This window comes from Cyprinodon variegatus, unplaced genomic scaffold (assembly GCF_000732505.1).
Source record: "Cyprinodon variegatus isolate N-32 unplaced genomic scaffold, C_variegatus-1.0 Scaffold128, whole genome shotgun sequence".
Taxonomy (NCBI): Eukaryota; Metazoa; Chordata; class Actinopteri; order Cyprinodontiformes; family Cyprinodontidae; genus Cyprinodon; species Cyprinodon variegatus.
In genome coordinates, this window is record NW_015150581.1 from 341723 (window position 1) to 363805 (window position 22083).

Here is a 22083-nt window from a genome sequence, read left to right on the forward strand (position 1 = left end):
TCATATCCCCACATACCGGCGGTGCGCTGTCACTGGGAATCCCCAGCAGTGTCAGGCCGGGTCGCCTCTTGGGTTTTTTTGCCTACTGGTTGTGGTGGCTGGTAGTAGATGTTACATTTTTTCAGAAATGTGGTACAAAATGTATTGCCTGACGTAGTCCTACTCAATTCTAGTCAGAATATGAGTCTGATACTGCTCCATAGAGCTGTGATTATGGGGCGTGTTTTGAACGAACCAGGGAAAAAAATGCCTCTGCACTCAATTGGATAGACCTACAACCAATAAGAGTAACGGAGTGCGTGACGTATGTTAAGCGAGGCATAGTTGTTATCAACAAAAATCAAAGCGTGCAGTTGCACGCCTAGAATAAGAAGATGAGCCTTGATCGCGTTTCTCTGTTCCTCTTTTAAAATTAATTTGCTGTCGATATCTTCTAGAACAGACCTAATAGCAGAATCTACTCACCTAAACTCTTCAGTGGCAGCCATTATTGTTGTCACCCAAGCGCGCTTTGGTCACGTGGTTGATTACGTTACTGTTGATCATCTGTCCATCATCGTATAAAGCCCGCCCTGACAATTTGATTGGCCCGCCAGATATTGCGCTAGCATACTCGCGCTACTGTTGAGCAATGCCAGACCGAACTTCCCGACCTCAAATGTTGTGGGCGGGACTAAGTTCGGAATGGCACCCAGGCTACAAAATGTAAGCACCAGAATAATAAAAGTGAACATGTTTTGCTGGCAGCTTTCAACATGTTAAGTTAATTTAGGTGTTAATAACTGTTTCAGTAGAGTGATCATAGCGTTCTGCTTGAGGAGCAGTGTCTGTTTCACTGCCAGCCCGCAGATCAGCTTCTCTGATTGGTTGATACAGAGCGTCGAGCAGCAAAGGTTACATTTTTCCAACTCCAGCATTTGCTGCTTTTGAAATTTTCAAAATTTAAGCAAACTTTCAGTGGTTAAATTAGGTTGCACCAAAGCCGTACATCCAGGGGCGTCTCTAGGTTTAAGAGACAAGGGTGGCTCAGCCCCTAGAAGATATTGCGCGTGCCGAAATTTTTTCAGTGCACCTGCTAAGGCGTTGTCTAAGTTCAGATTAACTTGTCTTCTTTATGGCTTTTATTCGGTGCTTTACTGCATTTGTTTTGGGAAAATATGAGGAAAAAATAAATACAGAAAAAAAAATATGTTTTTTTAAATTGCAAAATAATTATAGGGTGGCTAATGCCAAAGAAAGGATGACTGAAGCCACCCGTAAATAGGTCTAACGACGCTTATGCGTGCATCCCAAAAACAGAGCCTACAATTTGCCTTTTTTTTTTTTTGTGAAGGACGTATAATGTACGGCCGTACGCATTGCCAGCAAAAGCCTGCTACCTAACCATTCTGACTCACAGGGGTGTAATACCATCTGGTAAAGCTCAAAGTCTCTTGTCATAAACTGACCAGCCCAATCACAGCTCAGAAGAGTTTAATCTCAACATCAGAATTATCTATAATGTAGCTCTTTTTTGTAACTATAACAATCAATATTGTTCGCTGGTGAAGATTCTCCATCATCCAAGTCATAGTCATTCTAAAAAAAGAAAATAAAAAAAAATCTACTGGACTTTGTTTCCAAGTTTCCCTTCCCGGATGTGAAGCGAAATTTCTTCAAACTTGCAAACAAAGTCCAGTAGATAGTTTTTAATTTCCTTTTGCTGGAATCAATATTGTTGCTGCAATGGAGCAATGCTTTTATGATGGCCTTTATTAAGTCCTTAATAAGCTGGATATATCTTTAGAAGTTTAACTTGCTTCTGTAAGAGCTTTCCTCCTGTAAGAGTCACATCCATAGTTATCTGATTTTTTTTCTAACCTTTTTCCACTGACTCTGTCTGTCCTGCCCTGGTCTGTCTTTTAAATGGGGCCCTAACCACTCCTTTCCAGAGTGATATATATTGATGGCATAAGTTAGTCTGGCTTGCCAGGAAACACAAATAAGAATGTCTCTTCATTTGAAAATGAAAGCTGAAAGTAAATAGCTTTAAGATATATTTTGGCTAGATATAGAGGGGTTTAGAGTATGAATTATAGCTTGGCTGGCTATGGTATCAGCCTACACCAGCCTACTTCTTTCAGCCCTGTGTTCTGACCTAAATGTCTGTCTGTGGATTATTGAACCATCCTTCCAGCAGCTCGAGCTGCCACTCAGCTTTTTCTCTCCATCCTTCACCCCTCTTTCCTTCCCACTGTCTGGATGAGATCTGATAAAGTTGACTCGGGGTGAATCAGAGGGCTCTGGTTGCAGTCAGAGACTAAGGTCAGCACTTTCTGGACAACAAAGCAAAAGGATTGCTTCTCATCTATGGTAGCCAGAGAAGGTGAAAGCTTGGGTGCTTCCCCTTTTCCAGCCTCTGTCGTGTTTCATTCCTCTTCCTACAATCGAGGTAAAGCTGGGTTTTGTAAATGTTGGGAGTATCCTCATGTTGTTGAGAGTTAAGGGGAAGATAAGGCTGAAGCAGCACATCTCCTTCTCTCTGACACTCCCCTCTCTGGCCTTTCCAGCACACTCATCAAGCTGATTCACTTTCAATAAAGTAAGCTGAAAGAAACTCTGCTTTTTGTCCGGGACAGATATGGATACTTAGGAAATGGACCCTGTCTTCTCAGTTTCTGCATTGATCGGTGAGTACTAACCCGTACTGAGAACGGATTCCATAATTCTGTGGGGAGTGAATGTTTCTGATAGCTATGGAATGAAGGTGGCTTAAGGCTTGGGTAGCTATACTGCCCTACACAAAGAATCCAGCCAGTTTGCGGTCAGCTTACTGCAGTTATGTTCTGTTTATTTCTATGCAGTTTAAAATTTTTTTTATATTTGGATTTTATTTGGTTCATGATAGTCAGAGGATTCCTACCGTCACTTCAAGACTGTGATTTCAATAAATCAAATACAAGAATATTAATGGTAGAATATGTATACATTCAAGTGAATGTCTATAATGGTAATATGCTGTATGAAAGTAGTAGATAATCTGGGAGGAAGCTCTAAGTATCCAGTGAAGCTCTGGAGATTGTAATAAACATCTGAGGTTAAGAAAATGTTCAAATAAAGCCAATATCTTTACATTTCTAGCCTTGTATCCTTGGAAAGTGTAGTGGGCGTGAAAAAAGCTGATGATATTCTTACATTAGTATTAATCTTGTTATAAAAATGTGTAATAATACCTTGTCTCAGGATAAAAGGAAGAATTAAGGAATGCTCCCATAAATTTGAAAATCTAAAAATCGACATGGCTACCTCAAACAAACACTGCAATACTTACATCTTTATTTCAGAGATCTCGGTAAAGCCTGGCGTACACTGTTCGATTTTTTTTTTCAGTCGTTGCACGCAGCTACTGCTCACACTGTACGATTAACCGCAGGGTTTAGTCGTACAACGTGAGTCACGGCTCACGATTTATGTTCGGCCCGACACTCTGATACGATCTACCTGCTCACAATGTGTGACTAAAAACCACGTCGGACATAGCTCCGCAGTGAGATGGAGCTGCTCTGTAGCTCTCTATCCTGAAGCCAAACAAATAGAAGGGGAATATTAAGCTCACTAGAGTGAAATGCGCTGCCTTGGTAATTTGTGCAATTTTGTGCTGAAAGTTCTAAAAAGAAAAGGAAACCACGTATTAAGAAAAAAGACGTGGCTGAACAAACATGACTACTGCGGTCTGTCAAATTTACAGACAGAACTGCATTTCACCCATTGTATCCCTGCCATGCTGCTGTAATTTCATCTGAGAGGAAGAATACAAAGAAAAATCCTTGTTTGCACATGTGCCCAGAGCGATCTGCCTATGACGGTCGGGAGAAAATCAAACATGTTTGATTTTCTCCCGACCTCACGATTCCTGATCGGGATGTGGTCGTGAGAGCCTGATCGCTGCTCATAACCCCCTGTACAGTACAAGAGACATGACCAGGCTGAAAGTCGGCCAGATCGAAAAATTCTTGCATGACTGGAAAATCGCCCTGAAAATCAAACAGTGTACGCCGGGTTTACTGAAATCACAGTAAGAAATTAGCCATTTCTCTGAAGGTTTGGACCCGCTGTGGTAGCCGGTGGCTAAGACGCCCTGTGATGCATAGATGTCTAATCCTGATAGCTTCAACTTGAGTTATAAAAAAAGTGTGTTTAATAAGAAACTCAAATAAGGATTAAGTTAGAGAACTAAGCTCTAGTGGCGGACGTTTTGTTTTGGAGTTAGGGGAATAGTTGACGATTTAATACCTGCCAACATAACTGTTTGTTTCACTCCACTGCCTGCTTAGCGTGTTTTCATTCATTGTCTTTACGGGTGGCTGACCCGCTATCAGAGTGTGTTGTCTGGTCAGTAGAGCCCAGCTTATAGGCAGTAAAATGATAAACACTCGGAATACCTTCAGGCTATAGCCACTCAAAATTATTTTGTTTTAAATATTCTCCACAGTGGTGTTCTGTAAGGAAGCAGAACACCACTCTCTCCTTACTATGGCTCGAATCTCACAGTGAATGGGCTGAAAAGCATAAACGATGTGATTTAGATGCTTCATTGTCCTTTCAGCTTCGTCTTCCAATAAGCCAAATATTTAAAATGTTTAATGGTTGTAATCTATCACCGGTATATCCAATTTATACAATTGCTACTGCTAGAGCTGACCGCTGGCAGTCACAGTTCAAAGTGATGCAATATAGCGCCGCCCTTACCAAAAAATAATTAAAAAAAACATAGTTTTTTTCTTGAATTAAGTTTGGTTGAACGTTTCATTTCCCCTTTAAACTTTTCTCCACCTGCATTTATAGCTTGATGTGCTCCTCTTCCAGTGTCCGCTGTGACTGATGGACTTGGTCTTACTGCATCGGTAGCTTGTGTGTGGCAACAGTATAGCAACAGTGTGTGTTGACGATGTTAATAAGCTAATATTTTATCAAACAGTCATGCTACTCTTGGCTTTTCAAAATATAAAACAACTCAGTTATGTGGGAGACCAAGATTATCGTCCTACAGTCAGTTTTTGTGTAATATATTTTTTGTTTATATTTAATTTTAAGCAAAAATTAATACATTGAAATAAAAAAAAAAAAATACAGAGGACATTGTCTCTGTGTCCTCTGTTTTAGTTATGGCCCTCAAAATTTAAAGGACGTAACTTCTCTGGAGATTTCCTGGATTCAAGAAAATGTACTTTAAGCATTTATCTTTCGTAGAAAAGTTTTGTTGCAGTAGTGTCTTAACAGGTCTGCCTAAATCATCATTCTGAGGGTTGCAGTTCATCCAGAATGTTGCCTCCTGTGCCCTCACCAAAACTAAGAAAGTTATGGATGCAACGATAATGGTATGGGTATTGGCAATGTTGTGCCAGTTAATAATTAAAAAGAATTTAATTCAAAGTTCAGATCACACAGATAAAAAAAAAAAACCAGCTCACATTCATAGTTCATGTTTTTTCAAAAGCTTGGATGCTTTATCTCGATGTGTGACTTTAAATTTGAATGGGACGTGGCTGACGTACAGAGATCTTTAAGTCCCGGTTGGCACAGTTTGCACAACTTCATGAGCCATTTTCTGTCAGAGCCTTCCTTCGTTAGTTCGTGAAACTCATGCTGTTTGCCATAATAAGTGCAGTAAAACCTGATGTTATCCAGTGAAGTGTTGTTATCAATTGAACACCAACATGAGCTGTGCGTGTCGCTCATTCTTCAGAGTGAATGTTGCTCTTGTTTACTTACTTACGTACTTTTTCTTGTAAAAACAACCTGATACCCTATAGTTGACAAAGATCATAATATCTAAACAATCCAGTTTACCCCAGCTGCAGCTGTCAAAAGGCCCTTCCCTGTTGGGAAATAAAAGAAACCCTCTACTGCATCCAAGCTGTACAGGATCCAAGGTAAAAGTCTGACTTTGTCAGTTTAGCATTTAAGAAAATAAGATAAAAACTTTTATAATTGACAAAGCTGTTTTAGTACCTGAATTGGCAAGTGCTGAACTGAGATATCAGTACTTCAGGCTCTCCATCAGAGTATAAAATTAAAGTTACTTCTATTCATCTGTAAATCACTAAATGGCTTTGAGCCAAAATATGTTGCATAATCATTCTCAGTGTATCGAATGCTAAAATCAACCCTTCATACCCAAAACCAGAAGCAAACCTGGAGAAACAGCTTTTACTTCTGATGCTCCACTAATCCTGACTAAAAATGAGAGAACTGTGAAAGCATTGAAACCCTAAGTTTCTTTAAATAGAGATTTTAAACATATTTGTTTAGACTAAACTCTGACGTTGCTATTTAAACATACTTATTTAGTCCAGCTTTGCTTTTACTTTGTACCTTTTAAAATAATACTTTTATTTTAATTAATCCTTTTTATTCTCTTTAATTATTAATGGTCCCTTATGCCACTTTTATCCCATTTTTTCTTGCTTCAGAAGTGTGCTGTACTATTTAAAGACATTCTGTACTCTTTAGTTTTACTTTTAGGATTAATTTTGTTCTTTAATTGAATTCCATTGCTGCCAAAAACAACAGCTTATAGCTGCCCAATATGAAATAAAGGCTACGCTTTTTTTCATTCTGAGACTCTGCCAAGCCTTACCGGCTCCTCCAGACCCCAGTCTACCTCTGCCAATCTTCTGCTGCTCTCCAAGTCTCAACAATCAACGGCATCCAAACTCTCCTTCATAAGCCGTTCCATCAGGTGCAAGTTCCTGCCTCCAACCAGCTGCAACCCATCTCCACCTCATTCACTATCCCTGTCTACCTCTTAATCAGTTCAGCTGCCTTCATCTTCCAGTCCACCTCCAGTGTCCAGGCCTCAGGGGAACATTTCTCCATTATCATAAATCTGCCCATAGTATCATCATCAGCAATGCTCAGCTCTATGTCGTCTGCTGAGGTCTCTGGAACAAATGCATTTATTTTAATTTACATCAATAAACTCTAACTGGCTCCTTTTCTCCATGTGAGTCTCTCCAGGTTGAAAGGCTTTTCTTTTTTTTAGTTTTGGATTTGTACCTTTAGTAACAGTAAAACACAGGAAGCTAAAACACAAGGCAAAATTTTGATCTTAAGTAATCCTAAATTTTATTTATCTTTATATACCTTTATCTTTCTTTGACCTTTACACCTATTTAAAATTTATTTACCCTTTCTATTAGTTTATAATGTTCATACTATACAAATCTACTTCTTAAAATGTATCTTAAGCAAGTTTTTTTCAAAGTAATTCAGTCATTTACTAGTAAGTTGTGCTGTTTTGAAATATATGAAGGTGAAAAGTAGGATTGTTGAATTTGGACTAAGTAGGGTTATCATAGCACTAAAATTTTAAACTCCATATTGATATACCGGTAAAGGAAAATGTTCATTACTTGATACCATTTTAGTTCCACTGGGATAAAATAAGAAATTGTTAATGACAAAAAATTACTAATCTTACTAAACAATTACTAATCTTGATTAAATGTATTAAACTTACCCTTTTTGAATCTCAACAGGAAACATTATTAATGAACAAAATCCAAATGCTATTTAATTAAATGTGCAAAATAAATAACCCAGAAATCTAAAACTAAAATATGTAAAAAAACACTCGTCTTTATTACTGATTACTTTTTTTATTCCTTTTTTTTTTTTTTTTACAACCGTAGGATTTTTGGTTTTTACATGTAAAAATTTAGTTGCATTCGAAATCACTCATACTCCTGGGTTAGATTTGAATTAGCTTTTATTGAGCCAAGAAAATTAAACAGACATCTCTCTTAGGAATTTAAAAAAATATAAAAAGAGTTTTTACAACCTTTTCTAAAAAGAATATTAAAAATGATTTACACTTTTCCCGGTGATGGATAGAACAGTTTTGTGTTGGTGTTGGACCATTTTAACTGCTGACCAGATGTTTCACTAATTAAATGATGTATCGTTGGTAATGAGCGCCAAGTCCCTGAGTTGGAAGACTTTCCATTAACCTGATCTTTAGCTTTCTTCACTGGCTCTTTATCATGTCAGTATTCTGGCTGGGCCAGTCTTAAACCTTTATTTTAACACTGTTTAATATAAGTTTGCTAATGAAATTAAAAGGTTACTTTAAACCAAAATTGGTCATAGGTAGAGTCAAAGATTACATTTAAAGTTATAAGATTTGGTCTCAATAAATCCCCTTTATTTTGAAATACTATTTTAATAATAATAATAAAAATAAAAAAAGGAAATCTAGAGCTACATATGTTGTCATGTTTGGCTGTGCTATAAAACTGATATTGATCCAGCATATAAAAGATCTTTTCACTGCTATTTTTATAGTTTTACTTTTCACCTAATTCAAATCGGAGGTCTTGCACCAACATGCAATCACATCTAGATACCTGATATTGGCTTCTACATGAATTATTTACCAGTCTTTAAAAGTAAAAGCCTTTTTCATATTTCTTTTTTTAATATAAATGAATTACAGGTGATGACTCATGTTTAGACGAAATGACCGTTGGCGATCGTTAAGCACAGAGATCTGTCAGAACGGTACCGTGATCAACTTTCCTGACGAGGTCTTTACATGAGGGCCGTGGCTCCGGAGGTGCGTTAACGACCTATGAAGGAGTCTGTACTGGAGATGGATGCGAATGAGCAGCAGAGGGTGAAAGTCTGCTGAGGGCAACACCGGAGGAGGAGGGCACAAGCAGATGGATGCAACCCTCCCTTCCTGTGCATGTGTGGGTATCGTCAATTTAATCTGAACTCCCTCAGTCCTTAGCTGTTGCAGAAGGCATTTTTCATTTATGGCCGAGCTTCTCATATTAGCTGATAGAAAAGGTTTTTGTGGCATAGCAAAGTCATCAGTCTCCTCAGCTGTTGGGTCATAGCTCAGTATTCATTTCAATCCCTCATGATTTTTTTCCTGACTTTTACTCCCCCGTTCATCTCATCTGGCAGAATTTCCTGTTTAAGCCGTTTACAGAGATCCTCTTGGACAGTGATGCTGTGCAGTGTAATGTTAAAATAGGACATAGAAAAAACCATGTTGGTTTCAAAATGATTACAATCTACATTTGAACTACGACTATATTAACATTTGAACAAGTTCTACTGCAATCTTCACATTTTGAACCATGTATAAATATACCTGAAAGCTACATATAAGTCATCAAAGTTATACAGGTTAAATGCTTATTACTTTATCACATTATTCTTGCATTTGTTCCTTTCTTCCTAACAACCAAGCTTCTCCAGCTTTCCTAATTTTCTGCTGTGGATTTCCTGCATCACTGCAGATGGGGAAAAAAAGGGAGAGTGTCCAGTTCAGGGAGGTGCACACAGCAGAGCTCTGCCGAAGGATGCATTTACTACAGAAGCTTAAATCATAAGAAAATCATCATCACATCATCACAAGAAGAAAAGGAGTGAGGTTTATAGGTCAAAGGTAGGGATTCTTCCTGTTCTGCCAATCAGGTTGACAAGCCTTAAAAAAAAAGAAAAAAAAAATTCACAAGTGTATGCAGCTCTCAGCGAAGCGGGACAGTCTGGCAATTGTGTGTATTTGTAGCGCCACAACAAAGGACAGGCGGGAAGCTGGTCGTTTTGAATGAAATGACGCCATGGTGCACAGCAGAGGACGTCAGCGTTAGAACCCCACCAGCTGCGAGAAGTGCATACACACACAGTCAGACACCACAGAGACGAGCACAGCACAGCAAATAACAGACCTGCTGCTAACATGCTGGGAAAGCCAGGACAATCAAGCTCTCACTCCCCTTACAAGAGACGACCAGAGGGTGGTGGGACTCGCAGGTGTGTATCCCAGCCCCTCTACCAACATATAATGTGCGATTGTGGTGCTACTGAGCTGCTCAGGAAGTCTCTGCTAAGGCTGTCCAGGAGCAGCGGACTATAAAGTGCTTTGGCTTGCATGCAGTTAAAACGACTTTATGGGATTGTCTGCAGGAGGGAGCATTTACATGCATGCTGAATTGTATCTGTAATCTGTTGTTGGAAGGCTGTGTTTTCTCTGTGTCTCCTGTAGAGAGTTTATTACTATGTACCAAGCAAGCTGTCCTTTCAGGAATGAGAGAAGAGATTCTCACTGCAGCGCCTCATGATCCCAGGACACTGATCTGTGTGCTAATATAAGCACAACTCTGATTTCTAAGGTAATGATGGTTAGTGAGGGATGCATGAGTAGGCCAAATGGTCTGTTGCAGAGGGCTGATGCAGTCCTTTTTTTGTCTGAGTGAACCAGGGATACAGCCTTTAAAGGGATGCACCTCTTTACATGGGACTGCATTGCAATCTATTTAATGCTTGAGCTAGTCACACACACAAAGAGAGAAACAGAAAGGATATAGATACTGTTTGCATACTGCATGGTGTGCATTTGAATTTACTCCAGGGATGGAAAAGCAAAGTTTGCGCACCAGTCTGCAAGTGGTGCAAGGAACTTTTTACCAGATTAGTTTAAGCCAAACTTGGGTGCAATGTTTATCCTGGTTGCAAAGAACAATGATGTGTAATTGACACTGCAGGTTAACTTACTGATCCCTTAGGGTAATTTAGGGAGCCCATTTTGTCTAGCCGTAATGGTTTTGGACTGTGGGAGAAATTCTGCAGACGGCTTGCAAATTGCATGCAAAATAACTGCAGGCTAGGATTCAAACTCAGAACCTTCTTGCTGCAATGCAAATCTACCAGAAACTGCACCAATCTTCTGTGCTGTTTCTGTTATGTATTTCTCTTGAAAGTTGATATTAATAAACATGATAAAGTATGCAAATGTAATTTATTACATAAATCAGTCTTTAAATATTATTCAGAATTTTGTCTTACAAGTTATCGCAAAAGATAGTTTTTTGCTTTTTAGCATTTTTTGTAATGTGGCCAAGATGGGTCAACAAAATCAACAGGCCACAAAACGATAACAAAAGCCACAGCGTAACAACAAAAGCAAAATATATATATATATATATATATATATATATATATATATATATATATATATATATATATATATATATACACACACACACACTAAAGATACCTTCATACATTAAAACGTGTATGAGTATATGTATCAGCAGCTGTGCTCATTATATTAGTTATTGGGCTGCTATATTAGCTTGGATAATCAAATCTTAATGACTGAAAATGTAATGCACCAACATAAGAAAAAAAAATATAGCTTCTCTGCATAATGTTCAATCTGCGCCTGCTCCTTGGAGTTCCTCTGGTCTCTGCGCTGCATCCGAATGAAGCAGAGCAGAAGAACTGCTGTGCGGTAATTTTACAGCGCAGCAGAGACTGACGCACACAGAGTCTTATTCTCTATTAGAGATATGACTAATTATACAAAGAAGTGATGTGTAGATAGGGAAAAATAAATAGAACCCCAAACAATTAAAGTATCTCAATAAAGAATAAGCCTCTTTGTTTAAAAGATTAAACTGGCTCTTTTTATTTCTATTTTAGGATAACTTCTGTTTGCTTCATACCTGAGAATTTGGTCATTTTGTTGGAATTATTTATCCAACCTGGATTCAGAGAAGATGATTTTGAAAAGTATAATGTAAGGCTTTATGATGACAACATGCATTTAAATTAAATATCTATAAATGTAGTTTTTTTTCTCTGTGTTTCTCTCATAATATTTTAAATACTTAACTGTTTTTAGAAAAAAACAGATTCTTATACATCGGAATGGACTTGATTGTTGGTATTAAAATGGAAATATATGTTTAAAAAAAAAACTGTTGGTACAATAAGGGTACTAAAAGGGAAAAGCACGAATTGCCTCGGAACCCTTTTCTATATATTTTAGTTTTGTTCCCTCGTTAGGTCAATTTATAATGAAACATGTTAGATTATGACCCATGATTCAGCAAATATAGTTCTTAATAAAATATTTTCTTGGAGCAGCTAAAGTACTGTTCCTAATTATTTTATTGAGAATTAATTCATAGCGATGGTTATCTAAGGAGGTAGTCGGTATTCGATGACTAAAAGAGCAAAATTCTCACTGTACACATTTAGAACGACACATGGTCGATTGTGCGAACCTATAATAATGTCCTGTTTATGTTGCAAAAACTACAACTATGGGTTGATCAAATTCATCAAGTAACTCATTAACGTACCTTTTTGGCTTTTTAGATGTTGCAATATTTACCCCTGTTGACTTACATTTGCATTGTTCTTTTCTCCCTTTCAGTTCACTTAATTGGCTTTAGTAATGTTTGAAATAAAAGGAAATATCATAGTTTTTAGACTTTTTAATATTCCTAGGTTAATTTTGCAAATTTTCTGGGATACAAGATTAAAATGATCTACACAATACATAAAGCCTTTTAACAGTCGGACAGAGGATTTTATCTGATCTGAACAGATAAGGTTATTTATCATTTGTGCATATGCTCCCCCATCAATGAACCCTCCCGCTGCTCTCTCAGCTTCACCAGACTGCAGAATTTCACCTGTAATCAGCAAGTAATGGATGACTGTTAGGGCCAAATTCCATCAAGCAGGTTTTTCCTGCTGTATATAGAGCTATGTGTATCAAATCTAAATCATGGTCATTCTCTTGGCCTCTCGTTGGTTTTTTAGTTTTCTTTGGTTGTATGATGGTCCTCTGGGATTTCCTATAGCTCTGAGTGGTGAACACTGATTTAGTGTTTTGTCAATTATAGTTATTTGATCTCACCCAAGGAACATCATCCTTTTTTTTCATTCAGGAGTGGTGAATTATAGCCAGATGTTGCTGTGATCTATGTACTGTTTGCTACCCTGTCACGGAGGTCATGTCTTTTCCTCAGTGGCTGAAATCACTTCATCCGAGAAAAATGACTCTCTTATAAAAAAAGATACAGTGCACTGATTATCAGCGAACACAGGAGGGAGGAGGTGACCTCTCCTTAGCCACAGCTGTGCTGCACATTTCAAGAGAGACTTGATACTTCCTACACATCCGCATAATCATGACACAGATGGTTCAAGTTAAAAGAGCAAAGATTCCCTTTAAATGAGTGCTAGCACCTTTTACATTCCCAGCACTGTGATTCAGATCAGCCTTAGTCAAGGGTTAGAAATTCCAGTGAAGGGATGTTTCCTGTAAGTCAGCTGGGGTTTTCAGAGCTGTGCACCGCTCACACCCCTACCCTTGTCCTATTCTCTTTCCTGCAAGCTTTCCTGCAGACATCTAAAATTAGCCTTTAATTTCTGTTGCTCTCTCGGCCAAGTGGAGCAGGATTTATTTAAGTTCTCAGTTTAATTTCCTTGTTAAAGAGGATAATGTAATAGCCACCATGCTTTGAGGTATGTGTGGGCCTCAGACTTTGGGTTTGATTTAGAAAAAAAGAACATTATGCACTGGGTTAGGGTTAGGGAATTTTGTCCTAGAAATTAATGCGATAAATGATAGCATTATCACTGAGTTTAAATTCATATTGCTCCCATACTCCATTTGCACATTTGGCTTTGAAAGCATTTCCTAATTTCATCCAGCATTTTTCTGGTGCGTTCAGACCGGGCGCGGTGTCAGCGTTGATTTCCATGAGCCCTGCAGGGCATTCACTGCTCTGCATTTCAGATGAACATGTTTACACTCTGGGCCGCATCATCAAATAGGAGGAGTTTCAGCTGCTTGAAGCTGACACCCCATTAACCTGAGAAAAACTCATAGATGGAATGTTTAGTTCTGCATTAGTGCTGGTCTGGGCACTTGAAATTGTCATTTATAAAATATATATATATATATATATCTCACATGTGCTGTTATTGTTTCAGAGATATTAAAATTTTTTTTTACGTCATCCAAAGGTCAACTATCCCCCCATTAAGCTCCGAATGGAATCTAAATGATCTAGCCTACTTTTTCAGCGCCAATTGATTTGTGCAGCTAAAACTGTCGTTTGTGCTGATTTGGTTTTGTAAGGCACTACATGATTGAGCTGGTGGTGATAAAAGAAAGCGTTGGTCTTGGTTGGTGTCTCTTTAACGCTCTTGTAACTGAGTGCTGTTGACCAGCATGATGGGAATCTTTGTTAGTTGAAATAGATGTTGCCAACTCCTCAGTAAGGAGAGTAGGGCTCAGTCCCATTTCTCTCACCTGCACTCGTTTTGGGCCCTAGCACTTGGTTTTGTGCGTTCATGTGTAAGGTTGGTGTGTCCTAATAATGTTAAGAGCTAGGGGTTTTACCAGTTCCTTGTTTGGGTGTGTAAAAAAGTATACTGGAGTTGAATTTTTAGATAAGTACTGCTCTATTGCATTTCATGAAGGATGTGGTTACTGACATGTAAAGAATAGGTGAGGGGTTAATTTAGGTTCAGAAGGAACAATTTGGATTTATTTCAAGATATTTAGCTATTTCATTATTTGTAGGCTAGATGTTATAAAGAATTTTGAATTTAATTTCACGGATTTTATTGTTAATGGGGTATTGATGGGGTAGTGACCATGATTTGCTCCAGTCAATTCTATTAAAAATGGAGTTCCTGTAGAATTCGCTTCTTGGTTGGAGGCATTTAGATTGCTGAAATGTGTTGCCAATGTGTTTATTATTTTTGGTGCCAAGAAAATGTAGTCCGTTGAGAAACAATTTTGTGGTCAAGTTAGAGTAAATTGTGATGATTTTAATAATTGTTAGAGTGCATTGGGGATGCACTGTAAAATTAAATAGCTATTCTTGTATCCTCTGGACACTGATATTCCATCAAAAAGCTGTCATAGCTAATTATATTACCATGATTGTCTATTAATTTAGAGATGGTTGTGCTACCTTTATTTATCCACGCTGGCTCATAAATGGACTTTTTACGTTTTGTAATATATTTGTTGTTCAATATTAGGCATGTGTTTGGTAAAAAGTTATGAGTATGGCAGAGTTTCTATGCAGAAGGATGTTACTCAGATTGTCTTTACGCATGACTTAGGTGAACACAACACTGAAATGTACAGGCTATTTATTACCATCATCTACTGGGCTGGGATGTAATTTAACAACTAAGGGGTGTCCCACTGAGTGTACTTCACTGCGGAGGGAACTCACTGGAGTGTTCTCAGAACTCAAGTGAGAGAACAATTTGCAATGGGCCTAGATGTTAACTTTCCAAAATGTCATATATAGGGAAACAAAATCTTCCCTGCAGTACCTTTCTTAGGTTTTTCACTCATTTTCATATTTTATTCTACTGATATTTGTCTTTATTGTATTTTGGCTTTCCGTTTCTGGATTAAATGTAGATATGTCTGTAATTATACAAGTCTTCAATTTACATAAAACAAAATGTTAAATTTAAAGACTGACATTTGTTATTATTTAGTTGGTGCTTTATAAATAGATTAAATCCATCCTTAGTTTTTTTTTTTCTTTCTATGCATATTGGTGTGTGTGTTTGTTGTAAAATGCTATGACTCTGTAGTTTGGTTTGACATGACGGTGGAAGGGATTTAGACATGTTTTACATCATAAGCTAAATCTGACTGTTAGACGACCCGCTGGCTGCTTATCTTCCCCTCTGTCGTTTTGAATAAAACTACTGCTCTGTAACAGTTTTATTTTTCATTCACTGCTTTGGGATTAGCCTGTTGAGGATAATCCTTAGGAACACAAAGAAGTTCAGCTACGCCTGTCCTGCTGTCTTTCTCTCCAACTGAATTGGCACACAGTAAAGGAGTACTAAGAAGAGGATGGAGTTTGGCTGAATGCCCCCTCTTTACTATTGAAATATTTGTTTGTCTAATCATACATTTTCAAATATTATTTTATAGAGTAACTGGATAGCTGTGTTATCATTTCAGACAGTTGAACACTTTTATGTTTCCTTATTGGAGGAAAAACCCCCAATAAAAATATTCATTGAAAACATGTTTAAGTTATGTTCTAGATTCTTAAGTCACTCTGAAGAGCATCTTGAAGAAAGTTATGCAGTTATGCATCTAGCAGTTGATTTCTGTTTGATAACGGCAAAAGAAATATTTCATTTTATGCATCTCATCTGGTCTCTCAAATGTGCTTTAGTCCACTTGATCATCTTGGTCTTTTTTGAGAATGTGTGATTTATTTTTGATGTTTTCCGGATTAGGAGGTTTAGAGATCGAATGGATAATCTCAGCATGAACATGTGCAGTATGTGTTTCTGTGCTCTGAGGGAATGTGCATAAGATTTTCCAAATTTAGCTGCTTCAGTCAGATTTACACCAGAGACGTGGAAATTATTTCACTTGAAGCATAATGTTTAGAATGGATGTGGCGCTCATAGCCTAAAGGTAAGTTAGGTTTTAGCTATTTAGCTGGTGTGTAGAACTCTTTGTGATTTAATGATTGATACTAATTTGCATTTAAAGGGTGTGGATTTCTATTTTCTTAATGATGTTCTGCAGATTACAGCCAAGTAAAAACAGCAGCTGTGCTGCCAAATGCTACTACTCTCAAAGATCCACATTGATGATTTGTTAACTTAGGTCAGCAAGTAATCAAAATACTTTTGCATGGTTTGTAACATCTAAGCCAACTTTTCAAATTCTTTCTGGAAAAAGTGCCTAATTTTATTCCACCATCTGTGCTGTGGAATTATAATCTAATTCAGACAAGCTGGTGGCATATGTTGGCACTTTGCTGGTACATATGTAAGTACCTATTTATTGCAAGTAGCTAATACATTGGAATGTGTTTATGGAAATATGGCTACTCTCCTGGTGTGCTACATAGGAATAAATGTGGAATAAAAGAATGATATGGAAATATTACTATTTCTTTGGACTATGTTTAAAAAATGAAGAAAGTCCATTCTATGAACAGGCAATTTGACATTCTGTCATTTATATGCTAGTCTTTAGATGGTCATTTTCTTAAGAATGACAAGGAACAATGGTTAGTCCCCTGTCTTCCTTGGACATCTTATGCAAAACATTACCTATAGTCCCTCATGTGCAATATTCTTTTCTCTCACTGCAATAACACATACCAACTACTGTGTAGCCTGTGTAATTTTTTACTTATTTATAAGGTCAGTACATCTCTGCAGTACAAGTGCAATAACCCAAGACAACTACTAGGCAGCTATTTTTATATCCAAGGGAAACATATTCCAGGACATTAAAACTTTTTTAATGCTTTTTTTTGTACTATATACACTTTTTTTGTATTGTCTTTCATAGTTTTATCTTTAATGGCATCTTGCTTTAACTCTTTGAACTCTATATAAGCTACTGGAACCAGAATTTCCCTGAAGGAATAAAAGCCAAGGGATGAATAAAGTTAAGTCGTAGGGAAGCTGCTGTTCCAACTATTGTATTTCCGAATTTTCCCGATTGGTGCCAAGCTTTACAGGAGTCAATAAAGTGAATGTGATTGGTCGATTATCAAGGGGGCGGGATTGTTGTGGAGGAAGGTTCACAAGCAAATTTGGTTGTGGCCGGTGTCTCGGAAGGAATTATTGTTTAGAATATTTAGCATGCAAATAATTATTGGTGTTAGAAAGGAACTTCTGTTTGAGCTCTTGGTCAGGGACGTGTTAAGATTTTTTTAATAGAGAGTAGATTATATACTATACTTCGTTGGAATTCAAATATATCTTGTGAATTATAAAAATATTATCTACTAAAATGTATCATTTTTAAAAATGAGAGGTGAAAATGATCTGTCCATACATACATTAATTTTCCATCATGCTCATCCCTGCCGGGGTTGTGATGGGTGCTGGTGGCCATCTCCAGCTCTCTACAGGACGAGAGGCGAGGTACACCCTGGACAGGTCACAAGTCCATTGAAGGAAAATGATCTAAATCAGGGTTCTTCAACGTTTTCCAGGCCAAGGACCCCCAAACTCATGGCAAGATGGAGCAAGGACCCCCAAATATTGTATCAAACTGGTCCTATAGTCACTCAACTACAGAAGGAGTAATGTAATTAAAGTAATCCCTCCCTGGGATTATTAAAGTATTTTTGATTGTGATTCCTGGTTGATGGGACAGGTGTTGTGAATGAAACGGTGCCCAGCTTGAAAGAGCTCCTGTGTGTCGCTGAATGTGTGCATTGATGACTGAAAGACATCTTCTGCCTCCATTTATCTGTTTACTACAGTCTGTGGAATTCATGTTAATGTATTTTTAAAGGCATTTCAATTAGTGGAAAAAATTACAGGGGAGAATATAAACAAAAATTTTGAATCACCCAAAACTTTCACGACCCCCATGCAGTACCTCCGGGGCCCCCCTAGGGGTCACGGACCCCCTGTTGAATACCTCTGATCTAAATATTGAGAAATTATTTTTCCTTTTGAACCATCGTGGTTTCAACATTTTAAAATGAACTCTTACGGTCATTTCCTGTTTGTTTATTGTGTTAAAGTGCTTTGTCAATGTACGGTCAGAAACAATCTAACCCATAAATTTGTTCTGACTCAAATACAGTGTTTTACCAAGTAGCATTTGTCTGATATTTTCACACTCCTACATCTATGCTCTAAACATCAGATGATTAAACCTGCAATACATTTCTAAGGGAAATTTTACAATCAGTTGTTGTTTATGTCCTTGTGGATCACGTAGCGCAATGCTGTAAACACTGCAGTATAAAATTCCATGCTAATCAATGCCAATTTTATCATTTGTGTCTCCAGTTTTAGGGTGAATGAGAATTAAACCGTTAAACTGTATGTTAACTTAAAACAAATTGTTTAAAAAGTCATTAAAGTGCAACAGTGCATTATCACTTAACAGCTGATTTACAGCAGAAGAATAAAGCTAATTTCAATCTAAGTCAAACTTTTGTAACAGGCAGTAAGGTAAAATGATAAATTCACCACCTTTTATAAATGTAAATAGAAAAAAGATGACTGAGAAACAAATATAGGAAACAATAAAGAGCTCACAAATGCTAAAACATCACTTTGAAAAGGCATTTACTGATGCACAACAAGACCTAATGCTTAACTACGAGTCAAAGAGGACAGTGCTGTAACATGTCACTTTCACTGACCTGATAATGTCTGGTAATTTGCACTTTCCTGCTGTGTCTGCTGTAATGACCTACGTCTTATTCTAGTCACATTTTTATTTGAATGTGTTTCACCTTTCTTTATCTCCCTGTATCCTGCACTATTAGACACAGGTTACTTAATGTCACTAGCACATAGGCTGAAGGTCAACATTCCTCATTATTATGACTTTTAAATATTAGATCTTGCTGCTCCTGATCTTTTTATTTGACATTGACTTTTTATTAGGAAAAGGCTTGAATCAGTTTTCTAAGAGGATGTATAGAATATACATGTTTGACTTGATGAAGCAGAGCAAAATACTGTTAAGCTTTCATCAATGATGTGATAACAAAATTAGATAAATATTGATTTGGCTGTTCTTATTCTTTTGTCTAAGAAGTATCCAAACTAAGCTTGGATCAGAATACTTTCATTTTATTATTCTGTTAGAGTAATCTAATATGTAATGGTAAATTAATTAGATTATTCTATAAACAGCCCAGGAAATCTATTAATGAGATGGACAATAAAGGGACAGAGCTGCAGCAGTTATGTCTTCATGTGCCGATTCTCTGTAGGCATGGAGCACTATGCAAATATCAGTGTGTTGACCTTCACAAAACATAAATAATTTCACAGTATTCAACAAAGAAGCATAATATAGTTTAAACACTGAAAAGTGACATTTCTTCTTACTGCTCCAAACTGCAGCAATTATGTAAGTAAGGCTTTATTATTCATTGATATGTAATAAATGGAATTAAATTACTGAATTAAAACTCTGTAAATTGTCTTAGGCTAATGGTAGAGTCTGCAGTCAATTCCAGGATTGTGGTGTTTTACCCCTGGGGGTGCGTGAGCTGCCAATAGGGGGCGCGCAAGATGAAAAATATAATGGCGGACTGATAAGACAGTAAAAAAACATTTCCTCGCACAATAAGGAGGTGTAAATAAAAATTTCCTTTGTAGAATTTTAAATTTCAACGATAACTTAAAATTAAATGAATAAAAATTTGTTCACAGGAACATTTATTTAATCAGAAGGAATATTTTTCTATGCTTTATTTTAATATGCATTATAGAGGAAGTTATCCTTCTTTGCATTATAGCACGCAGCTAATCCGTGGCCTCTACTTTAAACAAACAGCACTGCTCATGGTGCACCGTAACAACCGCTGCACTGATGCTCATATTGCTGCTGCTAGGAAAATTTGAGGTAGACGCGATTTTTTAACTATGCTTGTCACTACCCGATCCGTCCCGGAAGCACGATCCGTCCTGCGCATGCGCAAACAGATATATATCCGGGCGTTCATAGATAATGTAATTATCAGGGGCGTGCATACATAGACACTAGGTGGTGCTAAAGCACTAGGAAGTTTGCCCTTTATCAAAGAAAATGCCCTTTTGAAACTCGTTTTTTTTAAATTATTATTATTATTAATATTAATAAGATTTTACTGAGGTCGGTTTTGAAATGATCTTTTGAAAACCTGAGCCATTAAAAACGACTGAAACAATGCCCCGAAATGAGCCACCTACTTGCGCACAAACGACCCTCTCTCACTTCCTTTGTCACGTGAACTCGTGCGGTCGCCCGCAGATGCGCAGCCAGATGCGCAGCATCATAGCAGTTCAGTAAGCATCTTCAGATAGCAGGAACGGTCGCTGACAGGCTGCTTCTCCCGTGCCCCATTAGCCAGGTAATATACAGATCAATCAAAATCATTTTGTTGTGCATTAAAATGTCTCATTCAGCAGCACCAAACACGCATTTTTGCTGACTGGTCACCTGATAAACTAGTTGTCTCCTTATAAGATGCTATTTTACTTTTTATATTTTATATCCATATTTTTATCTTGTAAAAGTGTATATATTAGTCTATTTTATTTTATTCTATTTTATTGCATGACGTATACCCACAGTTTTTAGATATTTTTATAATTTTATTTACCTATTCCATATTATATGTTTTATGCTGCACGATTGTACCACAAAAAATTCCTAGTTTGTGAACTCCTTCACTAACAATGGCAATAAACCTGATTCTGATTCTGAAAGTTTTACACTGTAGCCCAAGTCAGTGACAGATAACGTGAGGACGACCACATAGGCTACAAATAATTTCGGTAGAGTTTGCGATTGCAAATACGGAAGAGGATTAGGGCCACTGAAAAAAAAAAAATAAGTTAACTGATTTTTAAATTTTATTTCAGTTTAGTATGGGAAAAAAGTCAGAATTCTGACTTTAATCTCAGAATTCTGTTGTATAGGTTTTGTTAGGCAACATAAATTAACACATTTTGGTCTCTTTATTGTCTTAATTGTATATTGATTTAGTAATTGCAGTACAATGCCAAGAAAGGAGGGTTAATCGTATTGAAAAATCAGTCCGGCAAAATATGATTAAACCATGTTTATTTGCATTTTAGTTGTTTCTTTCTTTAGATTATGCACTATATAGCATAAGATAAAAAGTGATAAAACAGAAAGGATTTTAAGGCATCATCATGAAATATATTATTAACCTTTAACACATTATCTTTTAGTACGTTTACTATTTTTGGGGAGGAAAAACGTCATTTAGGACTTTTTAACTAAATCAAATCGAGGACAACCTGCATGTATATCTGGATGCACAAATTACCTGATGGCGAATGCGCAGAACGGATCGTGCTACCAGAACGGATCCGGTAGTGACAATGCTCTCACACAAAGATGTAATATTTTTCAGTGGTTAATATGATTTTTATAGGTGCAGTTTATTTTAAAGGTGCAGTTTTTGCTGGTAGTCAGACAGACAGAAGCAAGGTGTTAAACTGAAAAGGTGTTAAGAAGCAAGGTGTTAAGCTGAAAAGCTTATCTGTATTTTTTTTAGAAAAACATCTTTTTTTTTTTTTGAGAAAAAAAACAAAAAACTGTTTGTTTTTTTTTAGAAAAAAAAAACAGGTGTCACGCCGAGTCAAGGAATGCAAATCTCGGCAGGCATGCGCTTCTCACAGGAACGACGGTGCTCACTCTTGTCATCTGAGACCAATAAAATTCTAATTCTTAGAAAACAACTCAGGCTTATTATCATAATTTAGTTCACAAATCCA

The 22083-nt window shown here is 37.2% G+C and overlaps 1 protein-coding gene across 6 annotated transcripts in view; it reads left to right on the plus strand.

Moving 5' to 3' along the window:
• plekha7 (pleckstrin homology domain containing A7) overlaps positions 1-22083 on the plus strand; it is a 98662-nt gene that overhangs the window by 16668 nt on the left and 59911 nt on the right. The window contains exon 4 of one of the 6 annotated variants that reach the window (XM_015376012.1): positions 2619-2669. The exons of 4 other annotated variants lie outside the window; for them this stretch is intronic. In XM_015376012.1, coding sequence (XP_015231498.1) covers positions 2619-2669 — 51 coding nt within the window. Of the gene's footprint in view, positions 1-2618; positions 2670-9696; positions 9808-22083 lie in introns of those variants that run through there. One more of the 6 variants, XM_015376015.1, reaches the window with a different exon arrangement.